The 20,552-nt window shown below is 54.4% G+C and overlaps 1 protein-coding gene across 3 annotated transcripts in view; it reads right to left on the reverse strand.

Annotated features, from left to right (window-relative positions):
* Positions 1-5,178: 5,178 nt before the first annotated feature.
* Positions 5,179-20,552, reverse strand: part of SLC25A25 (solute carrier family 25 member 25) — a 34,885-nt gene continuing 19,511 nt past the window's right edge. For 2 of the 3 annotated variants that reach the window (XM_047830655.1, XM_047830656.1), the window contains exons 2-10: positions 12,992-13,118; positions 12,813-12,900; positions 11,753-11,864; positions 10,414-10,572; positions 8,745-8,897; positions 8,358-8,465; positions 8,077-8,244; positions 7,403-7,553; positions 5,179-7,299 (exon numbers count right to left, since the gene is read on the reverse strand). In XM_047830655.1, coding sequence (XP_047686611.1) covers positions 7,115-7,299; positions 7,403-7,553; positions 8,077-8,244; positions 8,358-8,465; positions 8,745-8,897; positions 10,414-10,572; positions 11,753-11,864; positions 12,813-12,900; positions 12,992-13,118 — 1,251 coding nt within the window. In that variant the 3' untranslated portion in view covers positions 5,179-7,114. Of the gene's footprint in view, positions 7,300-7,402; positions 7,554-8,076; positions 8,245-8,357; positions 8,466-8,744; positions 8,898-10,413; positions 10,573-11,752; positions 11,865-12,812; positions 12,901-12,991; positions 13,119-15,537; positions 15,797-20,552 lie in introns of those variants that run through there. The other variant, XM_047830657.1, reaches the window with a different exon arrangement.

Consider the following 20,552-nt stretch of genomic DNA (forward strand, 5'->3'; position numbering starts at 1 on the left):
GCCACCTTCCGTGGGACGACTGTTCCCTAATTTACTTCACCAGTCGAACGGGAAGGATTTTGAGGGCTGAGGGGCAGAAGGGTGTAACGGGGGACAGGGTTTGCAGTGGGGGAGTGGCGTGGTGGATTAATGGCCCCCAAATGTGTCCGGTCTCTGTCCCAGGAACCTGTGGCTGTTACCTCGTTGTGCTCAGGGGAATTTGTAGATGTGATTAAATTAGTGATTTTGAGATGAAGGGATTTTCCTGGATGGGGTGTCAGGATTCGGCCCTAAACGTAACATGATCACAAATGTCCTTGTAAGAGGGAGGTGTGACTCCAGAAGAGAGGAGAAGGAAGCAGAGGCCAGCGGGGGCGGGGGGACATTCGAGAAAGCTCGACCAGCCAAGGGATGCTGAAGCCTCCAGAACCGGAAGGAGCCAAGAGGCGGACTCTCCTCGGGAGCCTCCAGAAGGAAGCAGCCCTGCGGGCACCTTGAATGCAGCCCAGTGAAATAGAGATCGGACTTCCAAGCGTCTAGAACCGTGAGAGAACAGATGAGATGAATCTGTCATAAGACACCACGCTTGTGGCACTTTGTAACAGCAGCTATAGGACACTAATACATAGGATAGAAGCCAGTGTGGCCTGGGAAGAGAATCGGCTACTGGGAGGAGCCTAGTGACCTCGGGCAAGTCCCTTGTCCCGTCAACTCTGTGGACTGAGAGGTGGGGCTGGGCTGTGTGGTGCGGAGGGGGCGGAGCCACTGAGGGGTGGAGCCAGCCCCCTCGGTCTTCAGCATCTATGTCTGCTGTGGGGAGATAACAGGTCGCGTTGATGGGCAAATGGTCAAAAGAGATGGCTCCTGGGTGGCCGCCCCAGCCAGCTTCGGTTCCAGGAAGCTCCGAGCAGGAGGCCCAGCTCAGTCTTGCCCCCCTGGGGGAACTGCCACAGGCCTCTGGTCCTCCCCCGGCCTCAATTTCCTCATTCTTCATTCTCACCTGGCCTAGCCCATTGTGTCCTTCCTGCTGGCCCTTCCTAGCCAGCCCTGGCCAGCCAGTGTGACCAGGCCTGGCTGGTCTGCTCCGGCCTCCTTCTCATCAGCCCTGGAGGGCAGGGACCAAGGTTCACACCTGGGCAGCTGGGCCCAGCACACAGGTGCTCCCCTCTGCCTTCCCCTACATTCCAACCTGCTCAGACCAATGAGATCTGGATGGGGGGCGGCCCGGCCAGGAGCCAAGGTTGAGAACATGGCTTCAGAGTGAACGAGCTGGTTTGAATCTCACTTCAACATATACTTACCCTTTGTATGAACCCGGACAAGTTCCTTCTCACTCTAAGCCGTCAGGAAGGTTCTGTGCCCATCTTGCTTGTGAGGAAACTGAGATTCAGGGAGGCATGAGATTTGCCCAAGATCATATTGCCAGGTGCTAGGATTTAAGCACAGACTTGCTCAAAGAGTTCCAGGTTCTCTGTGGCCTCCAGGCTCAGGAGAATAACCAGGGACCGGGTGCCACCTGTCTGGAGTCGAGACAGAGTGCTCCTGGGTGAAAGTCCCCATGGGTGGGTCGCAGCATGGTCCCTGTCCCATGGACCTCCTGGCAGGCAGACTCAGCAGAGCCCAGGGGTCAGCTGATGTGCATTTGAGGCCCTGTCAGCTACTCACAGTGAGGCCTTGGGCAAGTCACTTTTCCTCCAGCCTTAGTTTCCTCATCTGTAGAATAGGGCCATGGTGGCAGAAACACCTCCTAAAACCACTGAGGGCTAAGTCCTGTGTGTGCAGGGCTCCAGCTGGTGCCCTCAGGATTAGAGATGGAAGGGTCTATCTAGCTTCAGGAGGGACACGGGTAGAGGAATCACCAGGCCCTGCAGCACAAATTGCAACCCCCACCCCACCCCCAGGTTGGGTTTCTTCAGATGCCAGAGACCCCAGGCCTGCACGAGCCTCCCAACACTGGAGGCTAGAATGACAAGCGTTGAGGGGGTTACTTACTGTGTGTTTGGCTGGGGAAAGGGAGCTGTTTTTTAAGGACCAGTCTTGTCTTTTCCTGATCTCATTTCAACTTTTTGTTATTATTATTTTTTTTAATGTTTATTTTTAAGAGAGGGAGGGAGAGGGAGAGAGAGAAAAGGAGACACAGACTCCGAAGCAGGCTCCAGGCTCCAAGCTGTCAGCACAGAGCCCGACACAGGGTTCAAACTCAACAACCGTGAGATCATGACCTGAGCCAAAGTTGGACGCTTAACCGACTGAGCCGCCCAGGCACCCCTAATTTCGACTTCCTTTTTAAAAGAATTATCATTGGGGCACCTGAGTGGCTCAGTCGGTTAAGCATCCAACTCTTGGTTTCAGCTCAGGTCATAATCTCACGGTTCATGAGTTTGAGCCTCAAATTGGGCTCTGCATTGACAGTGCGGAGCCTGCTTGGGATTCTCTCTCTGCCCCTTGCTTGCTTGTGCTCTCTCTCTCTCTCAAAAGTAAATAAATAAATAAATATTTAAAACGATTATCATTGAGGGGCACCTGGGTGGCTCAGTCAGTTTAGCATCTGACTTGATTTTGGCTCAGGTCATGATCCCAGGGTCATTGGGATCAAGGCCTGAATCCGGCTCTGAGCTGAGCCCAGAACCTGCTTGAGATTCTCTCTCCCGCTCTGCCCCTCCCCCTGCTAGTGCACATACACCCACTCTCAAAAATTTTTTTAAATGAGTATTTTTAAAATTTGAGTATAGTTGACACAATGTTAAATTTCATCCCAATTTTATTTTTATAATTGATGTCTCACATTTTTTAAAACAATTTGCTTTCTTTTTTTTTCTTTTCTTTTTTTTTAGAGAGAGAGGGCACCAATGAGCAAGGGTGGAGAGAGAGAATCCCACGGGAGGCAGAGAGAGAGAGAGAGAGAGAGAGAGAGAGAGAGACAGAATCAGAGCTCGTGTTCACCCGAAAGCGGGACTCAAGCTCACGGACGGTGAGATCATGACCCAACCCGAAGTCAGATGCTGAAGCAACTGAACCACCCAGGCGCCCAAGATTTGATTCTTAAGTAATCTCTACACCCAGCCTGGGGCTCAAACCCACAACCCTGAGCTCCAGAATCGCACACTCCATTGACTGAGCCAGCCAGGCCCGCCCCCCCCCCCCCCCCCATCCCTTTCCAGCTTTCTAACAGCCCTTCCAGGCAAGTCTTAATTCTTTTTATCTAACGGACAGACAGGCTCAGAGAGGTGCTGTGACTCTCCCAAGGCCAACCTGGGCCACACTGGGGCAGGGATTTCCACTGTCCCGCTGTCAACCCATGAAAAGTCAGACAGGCTTTCTATATTTGTTCCCTATTGCTGCTGTAACAAATTAGCACAGACATAGTGACTTAACCAATATAAAAGTATTACCTTGCAGTTCTGGAGGTCAGAAGTCTGAAATGCGTCTCACTAGGCTAAAATCAAGCAGGGCCGTGTTCCTCCTGGAGACTCTTGGTGGCGAATCCATTCCTTGCCTCTTCCAACTCCCAGGGGCCACCCACATTCCTTGACTCGTGGCCTTGACAACGACCTTGGGCCGAGTCCTTCCTGTGCCGTCTCCCTGACTCTCCCTGATCCCCCATTGAAGGACCCGTGTGATTACATGGGGCCCACTGGGTAATCCAGGATAATCTCTCTATTTTAAGGTCAGCTGATTAGCAACCTTGATTGCCCGGTGCAATGTAACCTAATTCACAGGTTGTGGGAATTAGGACAGGGACCTCTTTGGGAGGGGGCATAATTCTGCCTACGGCACTCGGGAACATTTGGTTGGGAGAGCAGGTTCTGGGTGAGGGGACCCACTTGCCAAGGCCTACTGGTCAGGAAATGGTTTATACCCGTTACCCTGGCAATGAACAGCTGAAGCAGGTGCCATATTAGTTTCCCAGCTGCTAACAAATCACCACAAACTTGGATGACCCCAAACAACAAAAATTCATTCTCTCATAGTTCAGGAGGCCCAGAGTTTGGGATCCAGCTGTCGGCAGGGTTGGGTCCTTCTGGACAGTCTGAGGGAGAAACTGCCTGCCACTCTCTTTGCCTTGGGTGGCCCCCTGCAATCCGTGGCATTTCTTGGCTTGTAGATGCATGCCCTGTGGTCACATGGCCTTTTACCTCTTTCTGGGCATGTCTGTCCAAATCCCCCTGTTCTATAAGGACACTACTCATTGGGCCTGGGGCTCACCATAATCCAGGTTTTGTTCTTTAATAAAAATTTTTTAATGTTTATTTTTGAGAGAGAGAGACAGAGTGTGAGCAGGGGAGGGGCAGAGAGAGAGAGACACAGAATTCGAAGCAGACTCCAGGCTCTGAGCTGTCAGCACAGATCCCCCACACGGGGCTCGAACCCACCAACTGTGAGATCATGACCCGAGCCGAAGTCGGATGCTTAACGACTGAGCCACCCAGACGCCCCCACTGTAACCCACTTAATTACATCTGCAAAAGTCCTATTTCCAAATAAAGTGACATCCTGAGGTTCCCAGGGGACATGAATTTGGGGGGGATGCTATTCAACCCAGTACAAGTGGTATATGCCAGTTTCAAAAATGGGCACACTTCCGTGCCTCCCTACAGCCTCTGAATGCCACAGCCCCCTGATGGAGTCCCCAAGCTGCTTCATACTGTCCCCTGCTGCCCTGACATACCTGGGGCCATCAGGGACAGAGTGTGGATTGTTATTTAATGAAAATGGTACCAGGCACGGTCTTAAGTGCCGGAGATAATGCTACAAACGCATTCCGTGCCCCAGAGGGCCTCTCCCTCTCCCGGGGAGACAGGCAGAAAGCAAATCGAGAACATCAGGCAGGGCCCCACAACGTCTCTGTGTGCCAGCTGGGTGGGAATGAGCGGTGAGGCTGGGGAGGGGCACCCAGGGCAGTGGATGATGGCACTGCAGCACCTGGAGGGGCTTCAGGGGCAGGGAGTGACCAGCTCTGCCCAAGAGACTCAGAGGAGGCCTGAGGAAGAAACATCAGGCTCAGGGGGCTCTGGTGACCTGTGCAGAGCACCCCCAATCCCATTTTAAAGAGGGAGTGCCTCGGAGAAGCCCGGAGGGGGTAGCTTTCTCATTTCCTCTGATGAGAAAGGTGGATTCTTTCTCTGACGTGCAGTTGCCCCCCCCGCCCCCCCACGCACCCCCCAGCCCCTACCAGAAAAAAGTCACGTGGCTCCATCATCAGCTTTGAAACAACTTTATTAGAAGGCTGTTTTAAAGGACAACTTCCAATTCTGTCTTAATTTGCTTTTTCACAAATTCCAGTTATCCCTAGATTTAGATAAAACAGTAATTTTTGCATTGATCTTTGCATCCTATTTGAATTGTCCTCACCAGGCCATTCTGGTGGAACAGAAGCGCGACCGTGAAGTCGCCAAGTTGACCAGCATTGCTGAGCAGGAGTGGTGGGGGGGCGGGGGGGAGGGAGCCCACTTCACAGGCGGGGGCGGGGAGCTGGCCGCCCTCTCCTGGAGCCCCCACCCCAAACTCACAGTGATAGGCCCCTCAGCGCCTAGTCAGTCTAAAGGCTGAAACAAGAGATCCTCCCAGCCCAAGAAATGATCTGGACTTCCACGCTCAACGGAGTGGAGATTTCTGCCACTCTTCCTGCCCCCGGTCAGACCCTCAGATCCTAAGGCTCTTCCTGGGTGCAAGCCCTGCTCCAACCTGCCAGGAGCCACCTCCCCATGACCAGGGCCCTCCCGCCCTGACCTTTCTTCCGTCGCCAGTTCCGAGGCATTTCTTTGGACAGACTTGACGACAGCGCGGCCAGCGGCGGGAAAGGTCACTCCCACGGCCCCTCCTTCCTCTCCCCACCCCACCTGGAGGGTGCTGGGAAGGTACAATCAACCATGAACATAAATATGAATACAAAATGAACTTGAAAATGACAGGCTATTAATTAAACAAATCTATAAAAATAGTTAGGACAGAACTCTGTTCAAATAAATATGAAATAAATAGGCTCCAAGCACTGTGACGCCCTGCATCGGTGGAATGTGAGGCTGGTCCCACTTTGCCCCGATTGGGATTGGACACGAATCCCCAGGGGGCGTCAGAAACAGACTTTAATGCAGTCGGCCAGGCTTTCTACCCCCTTTGTCTTCCCTCTGGAAGCACAGAACTTGCACATTTGTCCAGTGTGCCCTTCTGAACAAAACCCTTTTCCCAACGATACATAATTAAGGCCTTTAAAAACCTTTTCCTTCTCTCCCCAGGACGCGCGGACCCCCGGCAGCGGCTCCCCTTCCCGCAGCTACATGACGCCTCACCGCTCTCACTCCAGAGCAGGGGACGCGGGTTGGTTCTGAGTTGGTGCCAGTCCTGACGGAGTCTGGGGCCAGCTCAGAGCACCAAGACACCCCGGCAGCAGGAGCAGAGGCTTTCTGCGTTGCGGGACCCAGCACGTGCCTTCCGTGAAGCCATGCACCAGGATGCCAGGCGGCCAATGGCGGGGCGTGGCCTTGCCCCCTGCATGCACACGCACACCCGGGTGCCCGTCTGTTGGTGAGCTCAGAAGCCAACAGCAGGGCTCAGATGAGGGTGCGCACAAAAGCCGGACTCCTCCCTCTTCCCGGCACAACCTGGCCAGAGGTGACACTGTGGGCCAGGAAGCCAGGTGTGAGGTCCCCACGGACTGAGGCGAGAGGAGCAAGCAGTAACAAGGGGAGGGGGCTGGTAGCCCTCCTCCTACCATATTAACACAGCAGCGAGGAAGGAAGGAAGGCGGGCGCGGGGTAGGCGCCCAGCAGGCCAGGGGGCAAGGCCCGCGGCTGGTGGTCTGGCTGCAAGATGGAAGAACCAAGCCGGTTCCGAGCCCTGCTATCTCGGCAGGCACCGCAGGAAGCGTCCTGTCCCTGTGTGCGTGTGCCTGTGTCCTGCTACCCCCCCCCCCGCCGGAGCGGACGTGACAGTCGGCCAGGGTCAGCGGGACACAGCCGGTGAGCCTGCCAGGCCTTCCCCTACTCCCTTGCGGGCGCACCCCAGGCTTTTCACAGCTTGGCTTCAGTCAGCTTAGTGTTGGCACATTCACAGAATGAGATGGCTAAACATCCCGGGGCTGCAGGCCCAGGATCCGTGAGTCTGCCGAGCGAGGCGGGGTCGCACCCCCGTCCCATCACCGCGACTGCACGCCCAGGGTGATCTTCAGGTTCTCGTAAACCACGTAGCTGATGCTCACGGCTGGGATCACCTTCATGAAGTTGGGGGCCAGCCCCCGGTACAGGCCAAAGGCGCCCTCGGTCCGCAGGATCTGTCTGAAGAGGCTGCTCATGGTCACCTCCGGGGCGCCCTCGATGGAGGCTGTAGCGAGAGAGGCACCCATCAGAGGCTTGCCAGCTCCTCCCGAGAGCCTGACCTGCCCTGGGAGATGGGCCCCTGGGCACTGGCCCAGGACCAGCATTACCTTGGGCCTGCATCCGGGTCCTGACCAGGGCCAGTGGGTAGCTGGCCAGCTGACCACAGGTGCTGGACATGGTTCCACAGGCCAGGAGCACAAATACGCCAGGGTCGGCGCTGTTTACCGCATAGCGCTGCAGCCAGGCGTTCTTGAGCGTCTGAAAGGGGAAAGGGGAGCAGGGATGAGCCCAAGTGCCTCTGAGCCTCACAGAGACCTTGTGAGGCCACAAGAGACAGGGGCGCTGGGGGTGGGGACACAGTTATTGGATCCACACAGGAGGCACTTCCTTGTCACATGGGATCCTCGAGGCTACTGTAACCCGATTCGCTTGGCCTGCCTGCCCTTCGTTTCTGCCCTCACTCGGGGCTCCTGGATAAGACTGGGAGCAGGGATGACGCAGGGGCAGCAGCCCCTTCCCTACACAGAGAGCCTGACTCCTGGGGTCTGAAGTCTTCCAGGGGCACAATGGACCCCCACAGAGTTGTGCTCTGACAATCTGCCCATTGAATCCCTGAGGGCGTAGGACTTGGGGGCTGCAGTGTGACAGGAGACCCTTGCAATGACTTGATGACTCTGGGAGAAGACACTGGTGTTCCTTGTTACAGTCATCCCCAGTGTCTTTCAGGAAGTGTGACAACAGATGGGGGAGGGGGGGGTCCTGGCTACTAGGGGTTCCTCACCTCGTAGACGGCTAGGTCTATCCCAGCGTAGGGGATGATCCCCAGCATGTTGGGAACATAGCCTTTGTAGAAGGCGGCCATCCCTTCTCTGGCCAGGATCTTCCTGGCACAGTCCAGCATGCCCGAGTACTGGCCTGTCTTGCGCAGGGCCATCCGGGTCTTCAGAACCTGGAGAACCCAAAAGGAGCGACGGGAGGGTGAGCATGGTCCCCTCCTCGCCCTCAACCCCACACACACTGCTTGTTCTAAGAGGCTCTACCACAGACCAACGTGGCCCTCACCTCCATTGGATAGATGCTACTCTGCGCGATGGCCCCAGCCAAGGACCCTGCCACAAGTCTCTCGTGAATCCTCAGAGTCTCCTGGTCACTCCCCACAAGACGCTTGATCTAGAACAGAGAGCAAACGGACTGATACACCCCAGAGATCAGCGCACTGGCCCCTGCCCCACCGTTCCTCCCAGAGCCAGTCAAGTTTAACCAAGACCCGGTGTCCCTGGCACCTGTGACACTGCCCCAAAATAGAAGGAACTGACCCACAGTGGAGCTGGCAGCAGGGTGGGGGCCGGACCCAGCCGCCTGCCCCGCCCTGCTGTCCCCAGTGACTGGCTCCAAGTTCCGGGGCATCAGCAGGGCAGGGACCTCAGCCCAGGGAAGCTGGGTCCTCACCTGTTCATAGGCCATGAATTTGATGGCCGACTCAGGGGCAATTTTGAGGACATTGATGCCGTTGCCCCGCCAGAGGGATTTGGCCCCACCTTCTCGAATCATCTGGGTGAACCCGCCCACGATGCACATGTTGTTGCTTCGGGAAGCGTGGACCTGAGGAGGGAAGGACAAGCGGTCAGAAAGAACCCTGCGGCCAGAGGGCTGCCATTGATGGACAAAGAGGCTCTATCACAGGCCAACACACCGAGGTCAGCGGGCAGCTCTCTGTTTCTCGGTTTTCAGAAGGGTAACGCAACACCGTGACAATCAAACACGGCTACCCCAGCTCCTCACTGTGCACCCACTGTGTGCCAACATTGTGCTAAACACCTTCACAATGACTACCTTAAAACGTTTCTTGGGGCGCCTGGGTGGCTCAGTCGGCTAAGCGTCCGACTTCGGCTCAGGTCATGATCTCACGGTTCGTGATTTCAAGCCCCGCGTCAGGCTCTGTGCTGACAGCTTGGAGCCTGGAGCCTGGAGCCTGCTTTGCATTCTGTGTCTCCCCCTCTCTCTGCCCCTCCCCAGCTCATGCTTGCACTCTGTCTCTGTCAAAAATAAATAAACTTTAAAAAACAATTAAAAAAAAAAGTTTCTTAAACTGAGCTTTTTCTTACCGCAAAATTTCAAACACACGCAAAAATGCACAGAGATATCATGGGCTTTCGTGAGCCCATAATCAGCTTCAACAAGCATGAAACCACGGCCACTCTACATCTGCGTGCGCTCCCCACCCCCACCTGTTGGATTGCTTTAAGGCACATCCCCGGCACGATCATTCCACCCACGCACCGCTTTTCATCCCTACCGCGTTCCTGGGAGTTCAGTTAAGGAACACAAATCGATGAGGCAATTTGCTGGAGCCCCTTGGTTGTTTTTTTTTTTTTAGAGGACCTGGACGTCCCGGCACTAAAGTGACTTGCCCGAAGTGCCACGGCTCTGAGGATGGGGGACCCCCTAAAGCTCTCCTCCCCACACCGTTCCGCCTCCCCACTTGGGCACAAGAAGAGAGTTCACATTTAACAGGCTTCAAACCAACACAGGCTCAGGAGGGCAAGGAGGGGGGCGCGGGGGAGGAAAGGATGGCACCTTTTCTGAGCAGTGCTCAGTGTCAGCACACAAGCAAGGGGACAAGCAGGTGACTGGCCATATTCAGGTGACACTGAAGTCCAACAGGGCGTCCTCGTGCGGGTCGATTTCACAACCCTGTCCCTGACACGGGCCTAGCTTATCTCTGCCCTGTGGACGTGGAGTCAGGCACCCGGCCAAGGTAAAGGTCTCCGGGCCAGGTGGGGGTCCGCTTACTCCGACCCCGTGTGATGTCTATGCAAGATGCACCCAAGGAAACAGGTTCCTGTCACACCCAGTTCTTGGTGGCCTCACTTGCCCCCATCACGGCCCTGTAACGTGACCCCTGGCTTGCTTGACCCAGATAAAATGAGATAAACTATGTGCAAAAGGGCACCTAGATCTGGATCTTATGCTGCCCTGTCTGAGCAGTAATTCCGATCTAATTTAATGGGTTAGAAAACTGTAAGCCAAACAGGGTTATACAAAGGAGGGGAAAACCAACCCACTGAGGAACCAGGGGATAGAACCCAGGCAGTCTGAGGCCCGCTTCCCCACATACCTGCATAAGCACCTTGAGTCTGTCCAGGGGTGCCGTGCAAGTTCTGGACACGGCCCCTGCCCCGCCTCCAGCCACGAGGTGTCTCCACCACATCCCCGTCTGCCTCTCCTCCACTGTGAATTCGTCGGGGACCGTCAGATTCTCACCCACATCGAAGATCTGCGAGGAAGACCAACAAAGATAAAATAAGCAGGCTCCCGGCTCTCGTGGCCAAGCTGCTGGCAGACAGCTAGGTCCGTAACGTTCCACCGTCTAGAAGGGCCGAGCCCCAGGGGCCACACAGAGAGTGAGAATGCCAAGGGCCCAGGGCCGGAGACGGGTGTGCCCCTCCCCCTTCACCATGTGAAGGTGGCACAGCTCCGATCCCTGTCGGAGCCGTGCAGAGGCCCAGGGATAGAAGCTGAGAGCGCAGCTGGAAGAAAGCAGTTATAAAACCACTTGGACGGCTTTTCAGATACTGCCCCTGGCTCCTATAAGAATGGCTTACAGAGGCATTTCAGCTGAGGATCACCAGACTGCCTGTACTGAAAGGGTCAAGTCAGGGGTAAAAATTCTTCTGAAACCCGATGTGTAACCAGATCACGCTGGCAGAACATTGTGCAAGGGCCTCAGCAAATATCAGAGGGTTTGCGATGCCTACGTAATGGCCTCTCCCCTGGGCGGCATCCTGCCGAGTCCGCACCAGCTCTGCTCTGACGCCTGGAGCAGGGCACCTAACTTCCCCCATTGAGAGCCAGGCGCGCCCTGAGGGTGAGGCCCTGACCTGGACACAGTGGGAGACAGATTGGAGGTGAACCCCAAGCGAAGGGGCTTGCAGGCGGGGCACCAACATGGCCACGACCAGGGAGGTGTGGGTCTTTGTGAACAGCGGCGCTGACAGGCGCGAAGGAACACTATGAACAGAACCGTGGGGATGTTTTCTTTTGATAGAGAGAAAGGACACAAAAAGTGGGGGGGGGGGGGGGGGGGGGGGGAGAAACTTAATGGCTCTGTATTTGTTCTCTGTACAGTGTCCCCCGCCGCCCAAGGCACACTCCGGCTTTGGGAGAATAAGCCGGATCGGGGAAGGGGTGTTTGGAGTGGACCCTGAAGAATAGGCGGTGTGTGGGGCAGGGGGGCACCCCTGGCAGAGGGAACCCATGTCTGGGGAACGGCTGCGTTGGCCGGTATGTGGGAACGGAGGGTGCACGTGGAGGGCTCTGGGGGGCCGCCGGCGGCGTGAGCAGGAGGCAAGCCAAAAACCCCGCCCTCACCCGCACGCCGGGGTGGGGGCTGACGCCACACGAGGGGACCCTTGAACGGAAGAGGCGGAAAACGCCTCGGGGGACAAGGGACTCACCGTGGAGTGCTTCCAGTACAGGATGATCTCGGGGATGTTTTCCACGGGATGCAGGAGGTGGTAGTCTCTCCACTCGTTCCAGTCGATGGTCATCGTGCCGTTTTTATCCATGCTGCAAGACACACGCACGGTCGGTTTCCCCCGGTAAACAGGCCCGCGTGCCAGCTGCACATCCCCCCCCCCCAGGCGAGCCAGGGGCAGGCGCGGGGCCACTGACGAACCCACAGGAGGTGCCTCTGCCCCAGTGAAGAGGCGAGGTGGCTCCACACCCCACTTTGCGCAAAAACGGGAATTGTCGTGGCCCACAAGAACCCCGTTCCGATCAGGCACAGAGGTCAAGGAGGGAGGCAGTCACCAGGGTGACACGGATACTTACTAGGTGACAGGGCCCCAGAAGTGGCCCGTTCGTATTCTGACAGACAGACAAAGGAGGATGCAGAGGAGAGAGGAGAAACACAGATAAGTGCTCGGAGCAGACGTTAGTGAAGCAGACACACGCCACGGCACAAACGCCCGGGGAGTGGTACGAGAGGCAGCTGGCCCTGACCAGCCCCTTCCGGCCCCGGGGATCTGGAAAAGGCGCAGGCAGGACGGGAAGCCGCTCCTAACGCAAACCTGCACGACTTCCTGGCAGAGTCACTACGCTAACCCCCCAGGACCAGGCTCCCCTGTGAGCCGTCTCGGGGCAGCACGTCTGAGGACAGGGGGGAGAAAAGTCGGCCTTCTCAGGAAGAAGTCCACCGTAAACAGGCTGCCCGAGCCCCTTCCCCGCCAGGCAGTGCTCGCCTTTCACCCACTTGAAACGCCCCCAACTAGTCTTTGGTCTTCACGGGCCACCGGTGAGCGGGCACGCTTCCAAGTGATTTGTGACCCTGGCCTGGAACCCGGGGAGCAGCGGCTCTCAGGGAGAGGCTACCTGGGGCTCGCGTCAAACCACCAGAAGCCAAAGTTCAGAGAAACAGGGTCAGTACAGTGAAGGGCACCACAGAGTTGGTCGGACAACGCCTTTCTTTCGTCACACGCTTGTTAAACCAAACGCGGAGGCTGACGAAGCGCTCACCTCTTGAGAATTTTTTCTGCCTGCTGTTCGGAGATCTTGACTCCCAGGTCCCGCAGGGACTGCATGATCTCCTGAGCATCAATTCGTCCTGCAACAACAACAAAGGCTTCAGCCGGGAGCCGGGCCCCGCGAGAGGCCTGAGACCCGGGGCAGCCACTGGCTCTGGAGGCAACGCTCACCATCATTCTTCTTGTCCAAACTCTTGAACACCAGCCTCAGCTTCTTCTCATGATCTTGCAGATAATGGACAAATTCTTCAAAGTCGAGTTGCCCGTCGAGGTCTTTATCTCCAGCTTGCACGATTTTCTACAAGACAAAAGGAAGGTTTGGTCCATTAGCTCAAGCACTAGCTCTCCCTTGTCCCTCACGGTGCCTCGTCCCCAGGAAACAACTGTGCCAGCCCAGGAACAGAAGAGAGGTGGCCCCAAGGCCCTGAGATGCTTCCCTCGCTCTACTCCCAGAGCCACCATTCAGACTCCTGGGGGCTGGCCAGAATCCAAGCAAGAGCGCATCCTGCCTCCCTCACAAGCAAAGAGGGAAAAAGCGCACCCAGGAGAAGCCCTTCCGCAAGAGGCTAACAGTGGCGGGCTTGGCACTTTCTCATCCCGAGTGTCCTGAAGACTAACTTGCTGTACCCCAGGGTCAGCTGCGTGGCTCCCCGGCAGCACTGTCCCTGGCACCAGGCCTCAGCCTGCATGCTCTCTGCCCAAATGTGGGGACGGCCCTGGGCGCTCCAGATTCCCCCAGCAATGCTGTAGCCTGCTCTTTATCCCTACAAGTGGCACTGGCCCAAGAACAAATGGGTGACCACGGTAAAGGTACGGGGCAGAGCTGGTCCTTGCCAATGCCTGCTTGCCGGAAACACTGCCAGAGAACCCTGGTATGAGCCAAGGGGGGACTACTCTGGGGCTTGGGCTTAATGGCACCGCCGGCCTCTGATCCCAGGTGACATAACTGACCTCAGCTCCCTCAACGAGGTACCAAAAGGCAGGCCAGCTCTTCTTAGTAGCTTACTGACCCAACAAGGCTTGAAGAGACCCCGTTCCTTAACAGCACTCTGTGCCTGCCCTTAGAGGTGACTCTTGCTCGGCAGCTGCCATTGGTTTTGGATGCCCAGCACCCGGAAATTCTCCCCAGACGAGTGAGCACTTGGCCTGTGCCACAGGACCTGCTAAATGCTTTACTTCCAGTAACCTGCTGAACCCTCTCTCAAGCAGCTCTAGGAGGCAGGTACTGTCATTTCCCCCATTTTCCAAAAAAAGGAAACAGAAGCTCAGGGAGGTTAAGTAATTTATCCAAGGTCACACAGTTAGGGAAGTGGTGGGCGGGATTCAAGCTGGGCCTGCTGGACTGCAGAGCCACCTCCCTAGAGATCCTGCTGCCGCCCTAAAAGTTAATCTCAAGAAGGTGGGGGACACACATGAGTCACTGCAACCCAGCAACACCCCAAAATCTAGACCGAGAATCCCCTAAGGAAAATGGTTATAATCTTCCCGTGTTGCCCAATTCTCTCAGTGAGAAACACATTCACCATTCACAAACCAATATGGCTTTAAAAGTCTCTGGGCCAACGGGTTAGGAAATGGATGGACCATTGGGCGAGCTGGTGCCCTCCGACGATTACAATCAGGGTTACTCTCCGAACTAGCTGATGGCTCTTTGCGACCGCTCAGCCACTAAGGGTGCTAGGAGGAGGCCCGGACAGATACCATGTCACCTAACATGATCCAAAGAACAACTCTGGGGGTGTGGCTGGAATGTGAGACAGATGCTGGTACATATTTTATCTGTTATCTGGAGTTAACTTCCTGCGGACATTTGCGCTCTCAGCCAAGAATGGTACGAATTACATATAGGGTTATCAGTCTAGATTTATGACAAATGGAAATAGACTCTAGGAGGCTTTGGCATCTGGGCTGTTCTGCCACCAACGCAATCCAGGTGCCTTGGTGTGGGGGGGTGCCTTGGGATACAGAAAACCCAAGGTTATGTTCATGGCAGCTGATTTCAAGATATCTTCAAAGTCACTGGTTCTACCTCAGAACTACTGGGCCTACTTTCTGGCTCCTTCCTAGGATATGCTAATCACCACCCCTTGGCACACCATCCGACCTCCACTGCCATCAGGAGCACTGAAGGGACAGCATGAGATCTAACAGAGAAGTCAGGGTGCCCCTTCAGGAGGCAAGCAAGCCCCACAGGCCGCGTAGCAGCCATCTCCCCGTCTTTAAAATGTAACGATTTCTGCTCCTCCCTGCTCCCAAGGGAACTCTCCCCCTTCCCAGGGCACAGCACCCCCGGCTCCGACCTCTGTAACACGACTTCCAACTCCTGGGCCTCCAACAGGAGCTTCTCTGCCTATCCGTCCCTCCGTTCCTCCAGCTCGGAGAAACAGCCCCACAGCATGTGGGCTGTGCCCCCATCCCCGCCCGCCCCGTACTTCTCCGGAACTGCCCACCCACCCCTCCACCCCCGGCAGGAGAATTCCTTTCCGTCTCCCACAAGTATCTTCCCGGTAATTCCGGCCTTCCTTGGAAGTCACATGAAAGCCAGTCATTCCCGTGACGTGACATAGCCCTTTCCCGGCTGCAGCCGCAAGAACTTGCACATTTCACACATTCTTTCCCCCACGGCGGCGGCGGGGAGACCGGGCAGTTAGCGCACGCGCACTGTCTACCACCACTCGCGCATTCATTCACTCCGCCGGCCCCAAGGCCGCACAGACCTGCTTCCACTGGCGGTAGGTGGAGAACTCCTGGGAGGGGATAAAGACGCTGAGTTTGAAGATGGACTTCAGCTCGGCGGGAAGCCCCTTGGACTCGAAGTACTGGAATTCGGTCTGGGTCTCCCCGATGAGCGGCACGTAGAGGCACAGGCAGAGCATGCTGACGGGGAGCCGGGCGCGCCGCCGCCTGCGAGCCAGGGAATGCTTGCAGGCCGGGCACACACGCACCAGATCTGCCGGGGCGCAGCTGTCATTGGCTGCTCAGGCCCTGCCCTTTTACTTAATTGAGAAAAGCCTGCCCACAGGAAGCCCTGCCCACAGCCAATGAGCACCGGCCCCCGCGAGGAGGCGGCGATTGCTCAAGCGGAGGCGTGTAAAGATCAGGACTGACGTCACCTGCGCCCCGACTTAACTCTTCGCCAGCGGGCCGCGAGAGCTGTCGGTCGGAGCGAACCTTCACCCTGCGCTGCCAAGCCCGCCAGATGAACAAACAGCCTTCAGCATGTTTTTCCACAAGGTCCCCAAACGCGTCACACAATACAATGGTTTTCTCCCCTTTAGTAAATCATTCCCGACAGAAAAAGAAGCGGGTGTACAGACTGGGTCGATGCTAACTGGAAATGGGTCTAGTTCAGCTGTGAGGATAGCAGTTGGCAGGAGCTGCCCGAGAGCCGAGTGCGCAGCCATCCTGGAAGCGGCCCCATCGCGGGCTCGCTCATCCGCAAGGGGGCTGCCCCTGGGCAGGCTTGTGCCCTGGACTCAGACTGCCTTAGTCGCGCCACCTTCCAGCTGGCTCCAGTGACCTTTTCCAGGCCACTCTGCAATGGGAGCACCTCAGAACCAACCCATTCCCCTGCAGGCTTCCTCCTGGGGGTCCTACAAGCACCGGGGAGCGGACATGATGGGGGCAGAGGGGGTCCCCGCTAAAGATCGTTGTGCTGAGGGACTTCCCAGGAGCATCAACCTGGGGTCAGCCAGCCCCTCACTGAAGACTCCAGATGGCCTTCAGGGCCCACCCTCAGAATACTTCAAAGTTCGGATAGTCCTAGCTTTCTGGCCTAGCTCTGTCCTATTCAAGAGGGAAGTTTTAATTTTTAAATTAATTAAAATGAAATTAAAAAAAAATTCAGTTCCTCAGTTGTGTGACCACATTTCAAGTACTCCACAGCCACGTGGACTCACTGAGCATTTCCATCCCACAGAAAGTTCTGTTGGGCACACAGCTCCAGAAGATCCCTTTTAGGCGAGGATAAGGGGAAAATCTCAGGTCCTGGAAAGTCAGGTTTGGGTCATCAGTTAAGGGCGGTCCATCCTCTGGAGGCCGGCCTACCACCTCCACATCATCCCCTTCCCCAAGGAGAAGTGTCAGAGACTCGTGCTGCGGAGGCAGACCACATCACAGAGATGTTCCTTCTATAGTGTGCCATTTCCTAATATAGACTAAATCTCACTACCAGAATGGATAAAAATGGTTATTATTTGGAAATCACAAAAGTAAAAGGAATTTATCAACTCACTAGAAAGCTTTTTGTTAAGAACTAGAAAAAAGAATTTTAAGATAAGATGGGGTGCCTGGCTGGCTCAGTCAGAAGAGCATGTGACTCTTGGTCCCAGGGTCATGAGTTTGAGCCCCACGATGGGTGTAGAGATTAAATAAATAAGGCTTAAGAAAAAATAAGATGTTAATGTTTACATGTAGCATTATGAAACATTTTAATAACTTATATGACATCTCAGCCCCTCTAAGAGAGACCTGATGATGAGTCTGTAATGACAGGTCTTGGACTACACTGGAGAGGATCTGATGAGGACTCCAGAGGCAGCTTGGATTATCCAGAAGATTTCTGTTCAGCCTCCACCTAAATCCATGGCACTCAGCTACCTCTAGAATTGCGCCATCTAGAATTTCTGGTTTGGGCTATTTTCACATACAACTTATCTCTGCTACTGGGGTCCCTGAAGGCAGACTATTGTTTTGAACCTTTGCACCTCGACTTGGTCACGGAGGGTGCTGATATAAATGGCATGATCACTCGTGATGAAGACCGCAAGTGTGTTTTTCTGAGTGTCTGCAAACAAAGTCATTGGGGTATTTCATCCACCTCAACAAGGTCGTGTATTATTATTTTTATTTTAAAGGAGGCTCACACTTACAGGGGTGCCTGGCTGGCTCAGTTAGTAGGGCATGTGACTCTTGATCTCAGGGTTGTGGGTTTGAGTGCCGTGTTGGGTATAGAGATTACTTAAAAACAAAAACTAAAAAAATAATAATAATAAAGGAGATTCACATTTATAAATACAGGAGCTAAATTTTGAAATGCTGATCTTCCTTTGTTAAATTATTCATGTTCGCCTCTGAAATAAAAATAAGTTACAGACATATGTTCAAATATCTCATTTCTTGATGACTGCAGTCATTCCAATATGGCTTTTTTTTTTTTTTTTTTTGAGAGGGCACACGAGCAGGGGAGAGGGGCAGAAGGAGAGAGAGAGAATCTTAAGCAGGTTCTATGCTCAGCACAGAGCCCGACAAGGGGCTCAACCCTATGACCCCGGGATCATGAGCTGAGCCAAGATCAAGAGGTGGGACGCTCAACCAACGGAGCCACCCAAGCGCCTCTAGTATGGCAAATATTTTGGTTGAAAAAATAAATTGTTCAACTTGGGAGATGTTCATTTTCTAACAAGTAAATATAACTGTACTACGGAATTTTTCTTTGTGTACTATCGAGTTTCATCATGTATTTACAGAACATGCGAAAATGTTCAAAAACAATATTAAATAAAAGGAAACCCATATTCTGTATTTTAGGGAAAAACTGAGTAAAGCATTACCAGATAACAGCAACTGTTTTCTAGGGAAAAAACAACAACAGGACGAAATCTCCTTGGTTATAACAGAGCTTGTTACTCCACGGCCCAATGGTATCATGGGGGTCAAGAAATGTTCTCTGAAAAGCTCTGCATGTGCTTATCAAAATGTTATTTTCCAATGCTAACGTTAATTCTATTCCAACGCTGATTTTAAAAAAGGGTTCCAACGTATTTTTATTGTGCAACTGTGAAGGAGTCCAACGGAATGTTTTCATTAGACAAACTGGAATTGGGTGTTTGCTTACTTATTTAGACCAGCCCTCCTCTTGAGTCCCACAGGTCAGGCAGAATTCCACTGTCGCACAGAAACTGGAAATCCCACCCAAGTGAGCCAATCTCGAAGCACCTGGGATGCAAGGTAAGTGCTCTACCCCTGGGGTTACAGACGGCGGGGCCCAGAGGGACTCTGGGGTCACCCCCTTAATCTCTGAGATGAGCAAACAGACCTGGAGAGGCGCCCTGGTTCGCCCGGGGCCCAGAGCCTGTTGGCGGTAGGGCTGGGCCTCACCCAGGACCCAGCTCTTGTTACATCCACGGAAAACAGCGCCCAAACCTGATGCTGCCCGGAAGAGATTTTAGAACTCAGTTTCCAAAGAAAGCCTGTACGCCTGACATGGAGAATTACAGTACGCAATGCTTCATACTGGAAGGTGGCAGGTGTGTGGGAAAGGTGTGTGACCTGAGCGAGTTCAGGCTTAGGCTTAGCTTTAAAAAAAAAAAAAAAAAAAAAAAAAAAAAAAAAAAAAAAAAAAGCAAACCCAAAACCGATCTGTGTGAAAGCTTCTGAACGCATACCAGGGAAATACAAATACGGAAGACTGAAGCAGGGCTCGTGTTCCGATCCTCCTGAGTCACACCGGCTCACGGCGTCACGTGCCATCCCTCTCCCCGTCCTGCCATCTACCATTCTTTGCTCTTTGGACTTATTTGAGTTTTGTGGCCCAGATCTACTTTTGCGGGCCTCTTCTGATGTCCGTTCCTGTAACAAGCGGCATGCAAAGCCAATGACAGCAACTCTGGATCCCTTAGGATCTAGCAGTCTCAGGTTCCATTTCATCTGTAAAGTAGAAGTTCCTCTCCCCAGCATCCTGTTCTCCTGGAGTCTGCCAACGCCACTAGAGGCTGTCTGTCCCTGTTCTACTGCTCTGGTTCATGCCCCCAGAACAGGTGCTACCAGTAAGCGCTGAATACCGTGAGTAGGAGAAGAGCAGGGCAGGTAGAGTGCCTCTGGGAGTGGAGCATTAGGTCATACAGTATCTCTCCCTCTTCTGCAATGACTCAGACCTGGCCAAAAATATTAATGTGCAAAGGAGCCCCGCCGGCATCCAGCCTGCTCTAGCCCCACCCACCCGTAAGGTTCTCGAACCTCATTTGCCGCTGTGGCTGGGAGTGTCATTTGATGATCAGGTTGCCATGACAGCCCGGCGTAGCTGGGTTTCCAATGAAACCTGCCTGCACTTGGCAATTAGACACACAATGGGCAAAATTCTCTGAGCTTCTGAGGAGCCGGCCCCTCAGGATTTGCGAGCTTGAATGGCCCTGAGGGCGCCTCTCTCATGCCGCACTAAATGGCTTTCTTCTCCAACTGCAGATTAACTGTTAAGACAAAGATAAAGGGGCAAACTGGAACAGCTCCTAGAAGAAAAGCCTGCAGGAACCTGACTCCCTAGCAGACAGGGGGAAGTGACAGCACAACAAAGTAGTGGAAACTGAGAAGCTGAGGTCCCATCGGCCAAGCATCGCGAGCCCCAAACCCCACCTTCAGGAGTCGCTGCACTGGCCAAGGACACACGCTGCAGAAACACTATTCTGTCCGTTTATCTGCAGAAATGCTCCTGCTATTCCCAGTTCTCAGTTTACCTGCTTCTCAAGAGTCCACACTGCCCAGATGTGCTTGCTTTCTTGCTTCACACCAAACTGGCTGCTCTGTCTCCCCCCTGGGGCTGCCCCCACCCCCAGCCAGCTGATCTGTCTCCCTCTTGGAGAAAGGGAAAGGTGTGGGTCTCTGGCTGGGCCCCGTGACCCCACCCCCTGGCCCCACTGGCAGGCCAGGAATTAAGCTGTTCAGAACAGAAAGTCCTGACATGAGGCCACCCAGGGGCAGGGCTGGCAATAGGTGCCAGGATGAGTTTGGGAAATGG

The sequence above is a fragment of the Prionailurus viverrinus genome, chromosome D4 (assembly GCF_022837055.1).
Source record: "Prionailurus viverrinus isolate Anna chromosome D4, UM_Priviv_1.0, whole genome shotgun sequence".
Lineage (NCBI taxonomy): Eukaryota > Metazoa > Chordata > Mammalia > Carnivora > Felidae > Prionailurus > Prionailurus viverrinus.